Genomic DNA, 16,560 nt, shown 5'->3' on the forward strand with positions numbered 1-16,560 from the left:
ATTTGATGCATTTAATTTTTGATTGTAATATAAAATAAACCCACACAAAATCAAATGGGTTATATTTTTGGTGGGACCGAATTTCTCAACAAATGCATGTCGCCTATGTTACCAAAATCGAAGCCGTGGCAAAAGCTTTTGCGACAGAACTTGGACATGGAACCGAACTTGGAGTCGGACCTGAACTTGAAGTTGGACTTCAACTTGAAGCTGGACCTAACCTTGCATTGGACTTAATTTGAATCTGGACGTAATCTTGGAGTTAGACCTGAACTTGGTGTTTTATCCGAACTAGGAGTTGAACCTGAATTTGGACTTAGACATAACTTGGATTTGGACCATAATTTGTACTTGAAGCTTAGCTTGGAATGGAATTAGGACTTGCAGTTAGACTGGAACTTAGAGTTAGGCTGGAACTTGGAGTTGGCTCTAAACTTGGAGTTGGAACTGCATTTGGAGTAGCATCTGAACCTAGACTTGGACTTGACATGGACTTGGAGCCGACCTTGGACTTAGACCTGAACTTACTTACGAGTTACTGGAATTGAACTCGGAGTTGGAATTGAACTCGGAGTTGGCATTGAACTTGAAGTTGGAATTAAACTCGGAGTTGGAATTGAACTCGGAGTTGTAATTGAACTCGGAATTGGAATTGAACTCAGAGTTGGAATTGAACTCGGAGTTAGAATTGAACTCGGAGTTGGAATTGAACTTGCAGTTGGAATTAAACTCGGAGTTGGAATTGAACTCGGAGTAGGAATTGAACTCGGAGTTGGAATTAAACTCGGAGTTGGAATTGAACTCGGAATTGGAATTGAACTCGGAGTTGGAATTGAGTTCGGAGTTGGAATTGAACTCGGAGTTGGAATTGAACTTAAAGTTGGAATTGAACTCGGAGTTGGAATTGAACTCGGAGTTGGAATTGAAATCGGAGTTGGAATTGAACTCGGAGTTGGAATTGAACTTGAAGTTGGAATTAAACTCGGAGTTGGAATTGAACTCGGAGTTATAATTGAACTCGGAGTTGGAATTGAACTTGCAGTTGGAATTGAACTCGGAGTTAGAATTGAACTCGGAGTTGTAATTGAACTCGGAGTTGGAATTGAACTCGGAGTTGGAATTGAACTTGCAGTTGGAATTGAACTCGGAGTTGGAATTGAACTCGGAGTAGGAATTGAACTCGGAGTTGGAATTGAGTTCGGAGTTGGAATTGAACTCGGAGTTGCAATTGAACTTAAAGTTGGAATTGAACTCGGAGTTGGAATTGAACTCGGAGTTGGAATTGAACTCGGAGTTGGAATTGAACTCGGAGTTGGAATTGAACTCGGAGTTAGATTTGAACTCGGAGTTAGATTTGAACTCGGCTAGGGCTAGGGCTAGGGCTAGGGCTAGGGCTAGGGCTAGGGCTAGGGCTAGGGCTAGGGCTAGGGCTAGGGCTAGGGCTAGGGCTAGGGCTAGGGCTAGGGCTAGGGCTAGGGCTAGGGCTAGGGCTAGGGCTAGGGCTAGGGCTAGGGCTAGGGCTAGGGCTAGGGCTAGGGCTAGGGCTAGGGCTAGGGCTAGGGCTAGGGCTAGGGCTAGGGCTAGGGCTAGGGCTAGGGCTAGGGCTAGGGCTAGGGCTAGGGCTAGGGCTAGGGCTAGGGCTAGGGCTAGGGCTAGGGCTAGGGCTAGGGCTAGGGCTAGGGCTAGGGCTAGGGCTAGGGCTAGGGCTAGGGCTAGGGCTAGGGCTAGGGCTAGGGCTAGGGCTAGGGCTAGGGCTAGGGCTAGGGCTAGGGCTAGGGCTAGGGCTAGGGCTAGGGCTAGGGCTAGGGCTAGGGCTAGGGCTAGGGCTAGGGCTAGGGCTAGGGCTAGGGCTAGGGCTAGGGCTAGGGCTAGGGCTAGGGCTAGGGCTAGGGCTAGGGCTAGGGCTAGGGCTAGGGCTAGGGCTAGGGCTAGGGCTAGGGCTAGGGCTAGGGCTAGGGCTAGGGCTAGGGCTAGGGCTAGGGCTAGGGCTAGGGCTAGGGCTAGGGCTAGGGCTAGGGCTAGGGCTAGGGCTAGGGCTAGGGCTAGGGCTAGGGCTAGGGCTAGGGCTAGGGCTAGGGCTAGGGCTAGGGCTAGGGCTAGGGCTAGGGCTAGGGCTAGGGCTAGGGCTAGGGCTAGGGCTAGGGCTAGGGCTAGGGCTAGGGCTAGGGCTAGGGCTAGGGCTAGGGCTAGGGCTAGGGCTAGGGCTAGGGCTAGGGCTAGGGCTAGGGCTAGGGCTAGGGCTAGGGCTAGGGCTAGGGCTAGGGCTAGGGCTAGGGCTAGGGCTAGGGCTAGGGCTAGGGCTAGGGCTAGGGCTAGGGCTAGGGCTAGGGCTAGGGCTAGGGCTAGGGCTAGGGCTAGGGCTAGGGCTAGGGCTAGGGCTAGGGCTAGGGCTAGGGCTAGGGCTAGGGCTAGGGCTAGGGCTAGGGCTAGGGCTAGGGCTAGGGCTAGGGCTAGGGATAGGGCTAGGGCTATGTATTTTTGAACATTTTATAATGTTATTTTTTCATGGTTGTTGTTTTGGCGTCTGTTCGTTGTCGTTTAGCATCGTTTTTTGTCTTATGTCATCTTATCGTCTTTATTGAATATTTTTACGTCGTTTCTGTAGTGTCCTTTAAATTGGATTATTTTATTTTTGTAAATACTGTGTAATTCAACCAGCGTTAGACACTGAGCTGTCTTCTTTGAATTATTTTGAACTAGCAATGTGTGGTTGCGTGATGGCCCGTGCAATATTAGTAACTTTTGATTAGGCTTGAGAAAATATCCATTTTTGTTGCAAATCAAATCGCTCTATTTTGCAAATTTTTCAAAATAGATTGGAATGTTTGTTATCCTTTTATGGGACCAGGTCCAGTATAGGAATTCTGGAGTATTTCGCAAGGAGAGGGTCCACTAATGGCTAATTTTTTTGCATTGTTAACCGCATAATATTTCCTCACTTGCTGAAAATTTCGATTTTAATGCATTAGTAATCAAACGCACAAACACTTGGGCGTAAACCGAGAGAGTGTGGGTTAGAATCCCACTCAGTAATCTAACTACGCAATATATTTTTGGCCCCGCATCGAAGTTTCTCAATATCATGCAGTTTACCATTCTTCCTCACCGTACGCTCCTCCACCATTAATAAAAAAATCAAACGCAGCTAAAGTTTCATAAACCACTATGTGTGATGTTTAGTATATTCTGTTTCGTGTCATATATCTTCAGAAATAAGAAGTCCTAGCTAAAAACTGCCGAAATTGAACCCGACGGTCTATTACAGGTAGAGAGTCCACTGTAGGTTAACATACCCTGATGGTGAAGAGTTTAATCTATTGTTAAGGGGTTATATACAGTTGGGAGGTTTAAAAAAGTCGATTTTAATTCCATAAAGTGAAAATTTGTATGCATTTTACGGTGGATTTTGGTTGTATTTTAACATATTTTGTTTTTGAAAAAAGTTCATGGAATAGCTGCTATAGTTAACTGGAACTATTCTAAAATAATGCACGATATCGATGGACTGAAACATCGGATATCTGAAACCAAAAAGAACCGGTGATAAAATATATTATCTATAGATTGACCGAAGTAATTAACAAAATAATCATTTTTGACGAAATGGTGGCTTCTTAAATATAAAAAATCGATTTTTGGTAAAAATTTTGCTCTTAAAATGTTAATAAATTGAGAAATAATAATCCGTGAGGAAAAGCCTTCGATTAATCTAAGAATATTTCCTTAGACCACTTGTGTTAAAATTTGAAGTGATTTGGTTCAGCCGTTTTCGAGAAATTTTGCTCACCGATTTTAAAAACACGGTTTTGAGAAACATTCCCGATCAGGAGGACCTAACAAAATTAACAGATCATGTTATTTTGTTATTACTTTTCTATCAACGTTTGTTATTAATTAGATATATTTTAACAGCCGTTGTTATAAATTTGCCTCCGTAAGTGATTAAAATTACAAAAATTATGACATAACTTCCTTTAATTAATACTTGATTTATAGCAAACCCTGTAATGATTTTATCTAAATTGTAACAGTTTGTGTAAAAGGTTAATTGTCAACATTTACAGATATTCCAAAAATAAGCTAGCAAACAGAGGTATTAGTAACTGTTAAATGACGTATTTAATATAGTTTTAAAATGCTGATGGTAAGAACGATAATTTTTTGCAAGAAACATATTTTGTTATAAAAGTTATACTTTATATAACTAATATAATAACTATAATAAAGTATAATAAACTATAACTAAATATAATAAAGATTATAAAAGAAATATTTTTAGTGGCGGAATCTATATTGCTCATTTATAACACAATGTGTTACTCTTATCTTAATCTGTTATAAAACTGATTTATTTTGTTTTCGTTTGCTAATTAGTTTATTTTCGATTTGTTACACAATGTGTTATGAATATCAGAAAGTGTTATATTGCCCCTTTTATGACTATTTAGACTACTGTGATAACCATTTAATGCAACATACAAGTTTCGCGTTCCTTTTTTAATCGTTCTGACCCGTTGTTATAAATATGCGTATGGTGATTTATGTATTTTGGACAGCGTACGCTATTTTGGACATTTATGGCAAAATCAAATGGAAATGTCCAAAATAGCGTACGCGTAACGCTTGTCCAAAATATATAAATAACCTAATAACTTCGTTAATATTTGATGGATTGGCATGAAATTTTCTGTGTGAATATTTTAATATATGCACACTACGGTAATGAAATAAACAGGAGATAAATTTTATGAAAATTCTAACTGTGAGCCCCTTAAACTGAAAAAGAAAAGCTCGTATTGACTGCATGGCAGCATTTACAAAAAATCTTCCTCTAATTAATGTTCTTTCTTAATGGATTTTGTTCATTTCTTTTTCTTAAAAAAACTCTGTTAGAAACTTTTATACCGGCACTCGTAACTGAAACTGAAATTTTTTTTAAGAAATTTTTAAATTTTTTCGTTAAGTTTATAAAAGTTTGTAAACACGTGAACTTAATCAATTGAAATATATCGATCTTCCATACGCAGTAACTCCTAGAATAGTTTTTGATCGATTGATGGCAAAAGTCTTTTTTTTTGTTTTATTAAGGCCTGGCAAAAGTCTTGTTAATCCGTTTAAAAATAAAAAATAAGCGTTTAAAGTCTGATTACTATTTCGCCTTTTGGATATGAATTTTTCATCCTTACTTTCCCATAAGATGTCCTCTTACGTCCAAGAAATAGCCTCGTTTGTTTTGTTTATTTTATTTTGAAACTTAAAAATAATTTTAAAGTTACATTGTTGTTAGATTCAGCAAGATGGATCGATCAAGTGGAAGGCGACCTGCGGACCCTACGTAGACTACGTGGCTGGCGAATTGCGGCCATGGACCGAGTAGAATGGAGACGACTTCTTCGTACAGCAGAGGAAACCACGGCCTGGAGCTGATTAAGTAAGTAAGTAAGTAAGTAGATTCAATGTCAGATGGACGACATCTACTGAATTTTGACCGCCAGCCATATTCCGTCTAACAAGGAATTCATTTGTAGGGGATTCAAAACCTGTTACACTAGGAATACAATCAGAGACCAAAATTGGAACTCCTCCATTCCTCGTTTCAAAGATACCTTGACACATTTCAACATGAATTTTATAGGCCTCCTAAGCCGGCAATCTAAAGCCAACCAAGCAACAACAACAACGTACATTTCAGTCAAATCCCTTACAAGGGCTTTCCGAATGAGCGATACCTTTGCTGCCGGCTTCTTCTGAACAGGAGGGGTAGGTACATGTACAATTGCTTTCCTGCTTTCCTGTACATTCCCCCTGCTCAGAAGATTATCAGATGATGCTCAAAAATGCCGTGCTCGGAAAAGTGCCTCTGCTTCAAACACACGGCAGCACGCCACTATCCGGAGGTACATGTGCATTAACTCCAGGGATACGCCGCAGTAACCGTTATGTACTCATTTGCATACGCGGAAGGGGGTGGCAACATCTGTAACGTATGATGGTGAGTCGGGAAGCGCGTTGCTGCTCGCGTTCAAATTGCGACACGGAGTAGCTCGAACCGAACCGAGGGAAGCGGAACAGTCCCCGACAGGCCGAGCGCACAGTAGGAGAGCTTTGTTTTTTGCCGGAATGTCCCTGCGATTCACATACAATACATACATGTATGTACGCCTGGAAGAAGTGAGCCGGTCTGCAGGGAAATTAGGGACCCGGCGGTAGAAAGGGGTTTCCCGTTCTGTCCTTGATTGTGCGTAGATGTGTGGTAAATGAAAACAATGCAAGGGTGGTTACCGGGACATACTCTCGTGCGAATGTGCTTCGGTATATAATCGGGTACAGGGTGATGCGAAATTAAGCGAATGCGTAGTTTTGATATTTTCTTCTAATTGATTAGTTTTTTTTTCATATCGTTGCAGGTCGCAACGCCATTCGATAAAAGGTGAGTATTTGATTTGGATTATGAAAAACTATACTTAAATGGTTATCTAGAGTGAATCGCCGATGCCAGCTCGTTATGGATACCAATTTAATGTTTATTGATACTTTATGGCAATTTCAGACGTTTTTTGATAACTTCGCAGAAAAAAATTGCGAAGAAAGACGGAAATTATAATATATTTTTCGAGTAAGATTGGAAGGTGGAAAGAAAATTGGAATATTTTTCTTCCGACGGATATATGCAGCGTATTTTGAAGTCTAAACAAATATTATGTTCCCTTTCGTGAATAATCTCATGGAACTTGCCCGGCTGATGTAAAATTTCAGCGCATGACATTAATTCAATTATCTGGGCCCTGTCTACACTTCCTCAACCGCTTTCAGCAGCAAGATTCTCCTTCGCGTACCAAAAACTTCCGGTTCGAAACAAATATTTACCGACTGGAATTTTAAATTATTGTTCAGAACTTCCATTCATTACTTACATCTGCATTAACAACTTGATTTCTGACATTGTTTGCATCCGCAGTCCGATGTGCTCTCGACTACTGCTGCTGCTGTATGCTCGCCCATAAACCCAAGAAATGGCAAACTGCAATCCAAAGTCCATCCGAAAGCATCATTGTCGAGTGAAGAAGAGTAAACTTAGCATACTACAAGCGAAGCCAGAAGAGAAAAAAAAACTTTTCCATCAGTTCGAAATTTTCACAGTGATTTTCTCGCGTCCGCCTTAACCCTCTAGTTCCCAACCCTGCCAATTGGCGGGCTTCAGGTAAATCGTTATAAATCTACTATGCTTAATCGTTTTATGTTGATATCCACCCATACCTTCTCATTATAGTCTAATCTAACTATTCGAGTGGTTTGTTTGTTTTGTTACGTTAATTTGAGACAGATATTTCGTGCGAAACTTGAAAAATGCCCGAAAGCTGAGAAAAAAATTATTTTGCTCTGCAGAGTGAAATTCAAATTGTTGTAAATTGCTTATTTCTTGGAATAAATGAACAAAAAAATTATTGGTGAGTAGCTGATAAGTTGTACTTCATGGTAAAAAAGGAAATTTGCGATAAAAAGTTTAGGAACTGGTCGATTGTTATCAAGGAACTGACCCCGCCAATTGGCGGGGTTGGGCATTAACGCCACCTTTTTTTTGGTAATTTGACAACGTGTTGTTTCCGTTTTATTTATTGATTGTTTTCGAGTTTAAGCTAAAAATTATTGTTATAAGCCTTGTTAGCTTCTTTTATATGCCTTGAAAAATATACAAACATGCAGTGGCATTAATATGGAAGGGGAATTTATAGGACTTATCACCTAATTTTCAGGGCGCCTTTTTGACGAGCTGCAATATGGCGTTTTATAGCTATATCACAAAAGATTTTTGCATTTTATGGTATTTGAAAACCATAACCCTATAACCAAGAAACAGATTCCATGAAACCCGGCGAATTTTGATGCTTAACGACAAAATCTTGATAAGCAAGACAATTATTCAAAATGGGATCTATCATAGACCATTTTAATCGCAAATTTTAATCTATACCGGTTAATAAGTTTGTGTTAATGAACAAATTGACTGAATTACCAGTCGATAAAAGATTGTAGTGAACAAATGTGTACAACAAAAATGAAAAACCCAATTTATCAAACAAATCACAGGATTTAAGTTTCATGTTCTATCAGACTCTAATGGTTTTTCAATGGTTACAGTTTCAAAGCATATTATGGTGTAGCCAATCCTGACTTGGGAGCAGTTACTAATATTGTTGTTCGTCTTTCTAAAATTTTACCGGATTTTAAAAATCATATTTTTCGATAATTATTATACGATATTACTGAACTATTCGGAGTTATAGAATCCCCAAAAGCCCGCTGCTTACTGATAAGGACATCAGTAGGCAAGATCGTGGTCATTCTGCTGAATTCATTAACAAATTTGAAAATACAACTGTTTCTGTGTCTGTTTGGAAAGATTCGCTTCCCACGGACAGTGGCTATAGACAACGATGAACTGAAAGTGATTGATGAGTTCATATATTTGGAATTTATGGTCACCGCCGACAATTTTACGGGTAAGGAGATTCAATGATGCATTCAAGCTGGAAGTCAAGTCTAGTTTCCCTCCGCAAGACGCTTCGATTAAGGAGCATACATCGCCGCATAAAGCTGACAAAGTACAAAACGCTATTCAGACTGGTAGTCCTCTACAAACTTGAGACAGTAACTTTGCTTACGAAAGAAATTCGTGCACGCATTTGAACGAAAGGTGTAATGGACTATTTTGGGCAGAGTACAAACTCATATGAACCACAAGCTGTTGGCACTACTTGGAGAGATTCCCATCGTACACCTGGCGAAAGATAAGAGACTACGGTAGGCCGATCACATCGCAACGATTCCAGACGACTGTGCAGTGAAATCCGTTCTATTCAAGAACTCCACCGACACCAGGAACAGAGGGGCTCACCGTGCTAGATGGCTCGACCAGGCTGAGGCCAACTTCCGTGTGTCGAGACACTCAACAAATTGGCGACGAGTAGCTCAGGACCGAGTACAATGGAGAAGATTTTTGATACGGTAAGAACCACCCCGGGTCTATGCTGCAAGAAAAAATAGTAATAGTTCAATATAGATCCATGTGCGACTGAGCCTCGGTTCGTCCAGTCCACCAAAAAATATATCGGTGTACCACCTGATTCGGGTATACAATAAGTATATGGAAGCCGTGGATATGGCAAACGGTCTCGTTGGTCAGTATCTACTTCGAATGAAAACTAAAAAGCATAGAAATCGCTTAGTATACCATTTGGATTTATGTTCAAAATTTATGTTTTTATTCAAAATGTTCGGTTTTATGTTCAAAATGTTCGACAGGGGCTGTCGCAAACCTTTTGAATCTTTGCAGTAAGATGTAGTCCTACGTCAAGCTGCCATAACCGAACGTATATATTTTCCACCGTGTGACATCAGATTTGATGGAGTACATTTCCCAGAACACGCTGAACTATAGATGCCTGTCTCTACGATTTCCATCATTCAAGACAAGTATTCTTCAACTGTACGGTGTTGTCCTATTTTTTAATTTAAAAAAAATATCTTATGTATACAAAAATTTCAAGTTCCATCAATACTAGCACTGTTATAGATGTTCTGAAATTGATGTCCCGAATTAAATCGAAAAATTAGATTTCGCAACTTTTTTGCGCCCAGGTGCCCAACCCCGCCAATTGGCGGGTTACGAATTTTTATAAATAATTAAACTATTTCTGAACTTAGTAATTAGAGAATATTTTTTCCATTATTTTGGCCACGAAATGAGCATTTTAGAATTTTTTCAAGCAAATCAAAAATTTGGGCACTAGAGGGTTAAGGAGCTACTCCGTGTCCAGATCCTTCGTCCAACCAAACGCATGTTCACGTCGAGTCAACACATAGCTCATCTAGGCTTCGGTTCTCAACCCGTACCGCGCGCGTATATTCCCAATCTCATTTCGCATTTTCTTCCATTTTCAATCTCGCGAAAAGCCAAGTTTCCACTTCCTCAGGAGGGATTTAATTTCTCATTCGCCGGCATCTTAGTTTCGTTGTCCCTGCCATCGCCCCCGTTTGCCGCCAACATATCTCGGTTAGACACGCAAAGGATCCATGACCGTCCAATTTGCCACGCAGCCATAGGGTGTTGCTGTTTCTTGGCTTCGTGGTACTTGAACTGCTACTTCCGAACTTAGATGCTGTTCTAAAATCATAGCCATCCTCGTGTAGGGCAATGAGACAGCCCCGGCGAAGGAAGGAAAAATCTTAATTTCATTTCTCGAATGATTGTGTGTTCCATACTCCACTTCGGAAGCGACCTGCTGCGGCTTAAGCTGGCGGGTCGGCTGAAGTCTGGTGTTCTATTGTGGACCCAACCCACACGCTCCGCAGCTTTTCCAGGATTCGAGTCATCCACCAAACGCGAATAGTATTTCACTTCTTTTCATCATGCGAAATGAAAATCCTCATTGCCACATGGAATAGCACAAACACAAGTGTAGTGAGTGGAAAATAAAACTTTTGGTCGACAGCTCCATGACGTCCGCCGTACAAACCCCCTTCCTCGATTTACCGTCTCAGTTTCGAAAGCACTCCGGATAGGTTCGCCGAACGCTGCTGTTATATATGTGGGGGCAAGTGCCGCATCCTAGCAAGGATACACGCGAAGACGTAAATATATTTAAGACGCGAATTAAATTATTTCTACTTCTCTGGATTTTTATTATACGTAGTTAATGTTCACTCGTCTCGGCTTCATGGCATACATCGGATACACCAGCCGAACCGCGCGTATCAGTCCACACGACGTTCGGCCTAGCACCGGAGGGATGTGTCGCAGGCGGCCAGTAAATACGAGCAGGACGAATCAGTTTCCACGGGGAAAGGGAAAATTAATTCAAACCGCCCTGGTTTTATTTTAAAATATTCAAATTAATACTACACATCTGCAAGACCTCGAATGGCAGAAACTGGGCTCCGACATCGCGACGGGTGGAAAACGCTTTCCATACGATGCTGTACCAATGTTTGTAAATTTTTGTGAACGTGTTGGAATGCATGCGTACTTTGAACCGTTTCAAGTGAGGTTTGGTTGAAAATTGATGAGTTCTTCAGAATATCCCTTATAGGATGATCGGTTTTAAGCAAATTCATTTCTAACTAAATTGTATTGAAAACTATAAGTGAGAAATAATGGTTTACGTGATTAACAAAAAATCCGACAAAATCGTCGTCGCTAAAAAAGCATTACTACGTTTTCTTTAACCCTTTTCGCGAAACTGTCCTTAAACCTTCGCGAAACTGTCGTCTTCCTTTCTTTTGATATCGTGTGTTCACGTCTTAAATTCCAATCAAGCGCAATCTCCTCGGCGAAATAAAAGTAACCCTTCTCGATTTGGTTCTTCACATTTTGCGAGCACCGAGCTTGAATTGGTTTCTCTATTATTTAACCCTTTCAAGAAGAATATTTCGTTTCGGATTCACCCTCCGGGGTGCCCGAAGACGCCGCCGCCGTACGACAGTCAGTGGCAGGGGGTTCGATGTATACATAAAACGAAGCGTACACGGCGCACAGCCAGGATGGGCTGCGCTTCTGCCGGCCTGATCTCATCCTGCTGCTGCGTATCGTGCGGGAGAAGGGTGGCTGGCTGGCTGGCTGCTTAGAGATGAAAAATAAAAGTTAAAATGAGCGTAGCGAAGAAGTTACGCGCGCTCAAGTTGCCAAAGACAAATAGACTCCCACATTTCGTGTTGCCACCCGGGGAGGGTGGAGGATTTCGGCCATGATGGTGTACCCCTGTATGCCCGCTGTTCTTGTGTGCCACAGCCCGTTGAAATAAGTAGAAACGGTGGTCGAATGTGCGGATTTTTGGACGAATAAACAATAAACAATAAACAACAGCTTTTTTGTGACCTTGACGATCAGCTACTTTTTCGTTTTGGCCATGAAATTATTGGAGTAGATCCTTCGTTTGAGCTTCACACAAAAATTTTCTGTCGGTTGAAGCTAGGGGAAGTTGGCGGTCTTCGGTACAACATGTCTTCCAGCGGGGTTGCAGTGATCAGTTACGCTCACTTCCGCTCATTGCACTGTACTGCTTCATACAAGCAAAATTGTTAAAAGTTATGCATGTGACATTTGTGGAGTTGAGTATGATCGCCAATATAGAGAGAATAGAGTACTGTATTATTTTTTGTATTCCGGTTGTAAAGGCTGTACACGAAAAAAAATGCGACGCTTTCTTTTGTGTAAAACTTTTTATTGCAAGTGTAAAAAATTGATGAAATTTTGGGTAATATAAGGTTAGTGTTTAATGTTTACATCTGCAAAATTTCGTCACAACCTGTCAAGTGGTTATCGAGGTGGCAAGCAAGAAGTGCTTCGACAAAAAATTATGGGCGTGGTCGACGAAAATACAGGCTAGTCCCACAGGTGGATCGCGGAATAGTTGGGAATTGATCGCACACCAGCGGACCAATGAAATGGGCCCAAGACTTATCGACTTTACCGCCTTCAAGAACATGGCCGTACGTAGTACCTTTTTCCAGCACAGAATCCATCACAAGTACACCTGGAGGTCACCAATTCAGAGAGAATCACAGATCGACCACGTTTTGATCGACAGTCGACACTTCTCAGACATTATCGGCGTCAGATCCTATCGAAGCGCTAACGTTGACTCGGACCACTATCTAGTGATGGTTAAGATGCGCCCAAGACTCTCCATTGTGAACTACATTCGGTACCGACGCCAGTAGGGATGGGAACTATAATTAAAAATCGTTACAGATAACTATCAGTAGTTTCCAGTACGTTACTGATAATTATCAGTAAATATCAGTAGTTTTACCCATCAGGGCATTGAAGCAAAAAAATAGGAAATTGTAATATTATAACCGCGTTCTTGATTGTAAGTTTACTTTGTAATTTACCAAGCGGGCTTTATGGAGGCTCGCGCAACTACGGAGATTTTTACCACCCAGTAGATATGTTGGGAGCACATCGCGCCCACGCGATGTGTAAACTGACGCTGCTGATCAGAGTTATCATTGGATCGAGTGGTGACACACTCGAGTCCCTTCGAGACGCGATGAGGATTGAGACAAAGTGACAAGTTGAATGATATCATAGCCAGGAACCTTGCGATGGCGGAGGCAATCTTCGCCAGATTGAAAGCAGTAGATTAGGAAGATCAGATTAAAAATGAATGCGTCAAAGATCAAGTACATGAAAGGAACAGGCTCCAAGGAAACAAACGCGTGCCTCTCACGGATGGTAACTCCTGACGGCAACGAACTAGAAGTGGTATATGAATTCGTGTATTTGGGATTGCTGGTGACCGCGGACAACATTAGTAAGAAAATTCAGCGCGCATTCAAGCGGGAAATCGAGCCTACTTTGCTCTTCGCAAAACGCTACGATCAAGAAGCATACGCTACCGGACGAAGCTGACAATGCACAAAACTTTTATCAGCACAAAACAGTCAGTAGTTCTTTATGGATTAGAAGTCATGAGGTTGTACACGAAGGATATACGCGCCGTTGCCGTGTTCGAACGAAAGGTACTGAGGATATTTGGTGGAGTACAAACTGAAAGGGAAGAGTGGCGGAGCCGTATGAATCACGAGCATCCATGCATTGTTTGGAGAGAATCCCATCGTACATTTGGCGAAAGTCATTAGGATACGGTGGGCCGCACACGTCGTAATGATGCCGGACGACAATGCGACGAAAACAGTTGTCTTCAAAAACCCCACCGGCACCAGGAACAGGGGGTTCAACGAGCAAGATGGCTCGACCAGGTTGAAAGTGATTTATGAATTTTGTGATGACTGGGAAATTAGCAACGAGTAGCCCAAATTCGACATAAATGGAGACGACTGCTTGAATCAGCACGAGCTACCCCGGCTTTGGGCTACCGACGATGACAACAATATATTGTGTCATCCACATTTATCGTACGCAACTACCGACCAATAAGTATAATCTAACTAATTTTTCTAACGGAACAACGTAACTATATCAGTAAATATCAATAACAGCGAAAACTTACAGATACTTAATGATATTATTGCTTACTGATAACTAGGGTAAAGAACCGGTTTTAAGCAGTCTAAGCGGGTCACTGATTGTTTTACCTTATTACAAGCGATGGGCTAACTAAGTGGGGGATATCAGCATACCAATCTTCTTGCTATCTTTAGTTCTTTAAGCTGTAACCATTGGAAGACACTATTGTTGAGTTAAACTTTTGGTTTTTCGTTTTAAAAGTTGGAGCGGTGAGACTAATTTTGAACAGACCGAACATATTTTCACCCGCAAGGTGCTTCTTGAAGCAATCCTGAAATCTCAATTCTTTTACGTCCCCATTCTTTTCCCTCTATTCAGTAAGTTCGCGTTCCTATCCGCGACCTACTAATCGGCATCTGATGCGTAATCGGCATAGCGTATCGGCATAGATGCGTAAAATGCCATCTGTCTAAATTGTTTATCGGGGCATACACTCACCGCACCGTTCGGCAAACGGTATTCGTCATCTCTTTTATTCTCTAGTGTTCTTATGGGAAACTGCGAGTTTGACGTCTCACTCGCTGTTCATAAGGATGGTGGAAGAACAAAAGAGGTAAACATATAGCAGTACAAACGATCCGACTGAACAGTGTTGTCAAAGCAAATAACATTGAAACACATCGTTGCTTTATTAAATCACTGAGAAAATCTTCGAAAATTATTGAAAAAGCTGTCTTTTCTGCTGTTTTTAATAAAAAAAAAAATTAATTATGAACATACATTTCTCTTGAAAGTATTGAACCACGTTTTCACCATTGGAGGTTTCAGTTAATTTCAAACCTAAAATTCTTATTTCCAGAACCGAAACAGTGTCTTGGCAACACGATAGTTCATCATCATCATCATCATCATCATCTTATCGAAAGATTTTGAAAATTTGAATAAAAAAGTGCATTTTCGGCTCATTTATGTTCAACTGATTAAAATAGGTGACACTGCTTAACTCGTTCCTTACCCTATCAGTAGTTAATGATAATTTTCCCATCCCTAGTCAAGAGTCAAGACTAAAAAACTTGAGGTTGGTCTATTTTCATAGGAACGGAGCCTTCTTCTGAAAACCCGTGCTGAGGATCGCGGCTGACACCCTAACAGACGAACAACGCGCAGTACTTTGCAAGTCGTATGGACCTGCACAGTGTCGTCGTCCTGAAAGTAAAAACAAGTTAGATTAAAACTTCTCGGTCGGTGATTTCTACAGTTGACGGAGGAAGAGGCACAATTTGTGTGTCTAAAAATAACCCGTGCGCTTCTATTCAATATCGCTATTGAAGGTGTAATTCGGCGAGCGGGCATCGAAACGAGAAGAACGACCTTCAGTAAGAGTAGCCAACTCCTAGCCCTCGCAGACGACCTCGACATCATTACTAGAAACCTTGGGACGGCACCATCTACGCCAGATTAAAAACGGCGGCTAGGAGGGTTGGGTTACAAATCAATGCGACGAAAACCAAATATATGTTAGGAAGAGACCCCAGAGAAAGCAACGTTTGCCTCCCACGGGCAATGACTATTGATGGCGATGAACTGGGATAATTGGGAAATCTGGTCACCGCCGACAATAATACGAATCTATATAACAATTCGTATCCGCTGAATAGAGCCAACCTGGCAATTACAACTTCCTCCCTCGTGATAAAGTCAACGTGCTGCGCATATGAAAAAATGATCAAGCTAGAAGGAACACTGTTTAAGGAAACAAGGGGGCGCCAAATGGGGTTTCCGTCAAGAGTGCGCCAATGTCACGCTACGGCTCCGTGTCTATCATCCAGTATTCCTATCATACATTATGCTTATCGTCCGAGTGCCTAACGTCGTGTACCCCTTTGCAATGTTGACAGTCTGGCTGAAGGCTTGACTCATTGCACTGCTATCTCATCACACGATAATCTCATTTTGTGTCAAACATTACGTTTGATTACGTTTGAATATATTGGTCATTATTTTTGCGGTGCTACAGCGTTCAGATTTTGGATGCCTTTTGATCCTAGCTTTCTACCAGTCTTTAAACAGGCCGCAGAGCATTTATCACATTTGTCATTGCCCATTTGGTCATTTGGATTTTGTCACGGACGATTCGATCACTTTTACTTAATTTTGATTAATTTGACAGTACCCCCTTAAGCCTAGTATCGACCTGAAAAGAAATGGGCAAAAAGATAGGCCAAGAAATGCTAAAGAAAAGATTTTCCGTTCGCGATTTCTTTACCAGTATGCACCTCACAAGAAATATTGTTTTACTTTCAGATGGCGCATTTTTACATGCAAGTGAATTGAAACGTCACTTTTCCGTACGGAATAATATCCGGCGCAATTATTACCACAAGAAAAAATGACAGATAATTGCTTGCCTTGCAGTTGTCAAAATTTCTTCGATAAATAGCAGGATTTTTTCTTGAGCTGTTTTCTTTTCAGCTGGATACTAGGCTTTAGCCAAGCAAAAATTGAAATAACTGTATATGGGACATTTGTAGAACTAATTATTAGGCCGAATGAATAAAAAAGTTTACTTTACTTCTCCCATAAGGTTT

The 16,560-nt window shown here is 41.3% G+C and overlaps 1 protein-coding gene across 1 annotated transcript in view; it reads right to left on the reverse strand.

The window, feature by feature from the left end:
* Positions 1–528: 528 nt before the first annotated feature.
* Positions 529–16,560, reverse strand: part of LOC128735594 (GATA zinc finger domain-containing protein 15-like) — a 123,675-nt gene continuing 107,643 nt past the window's right edge. The window contains exon 2 of the mRNA XM_053830077.1: positions 529–1,323. Within this exon, the coding sequence (XP_053686052.1) occupies positions 529–1,323 (795 nt within the window). The remainder of the gene's footprint in view (positions 1,324–16,560) is intronic.

This window comes from Sabethes cyaneus, chromosome 2 (assembly GCF_943734655.1).
Source record: "Sabethes cyaneus chromosome 2, idSabCyanKW18_F2, whole genome shotgun sequence".
In the NCBI taxonomy this organism is placed as follows: domain Eukaryota; kingdom Metazoa; phylum Arthropoda; class Insecta; order Diptera; family Culicidae; genus Sabethes; species Sabethes cyaneus.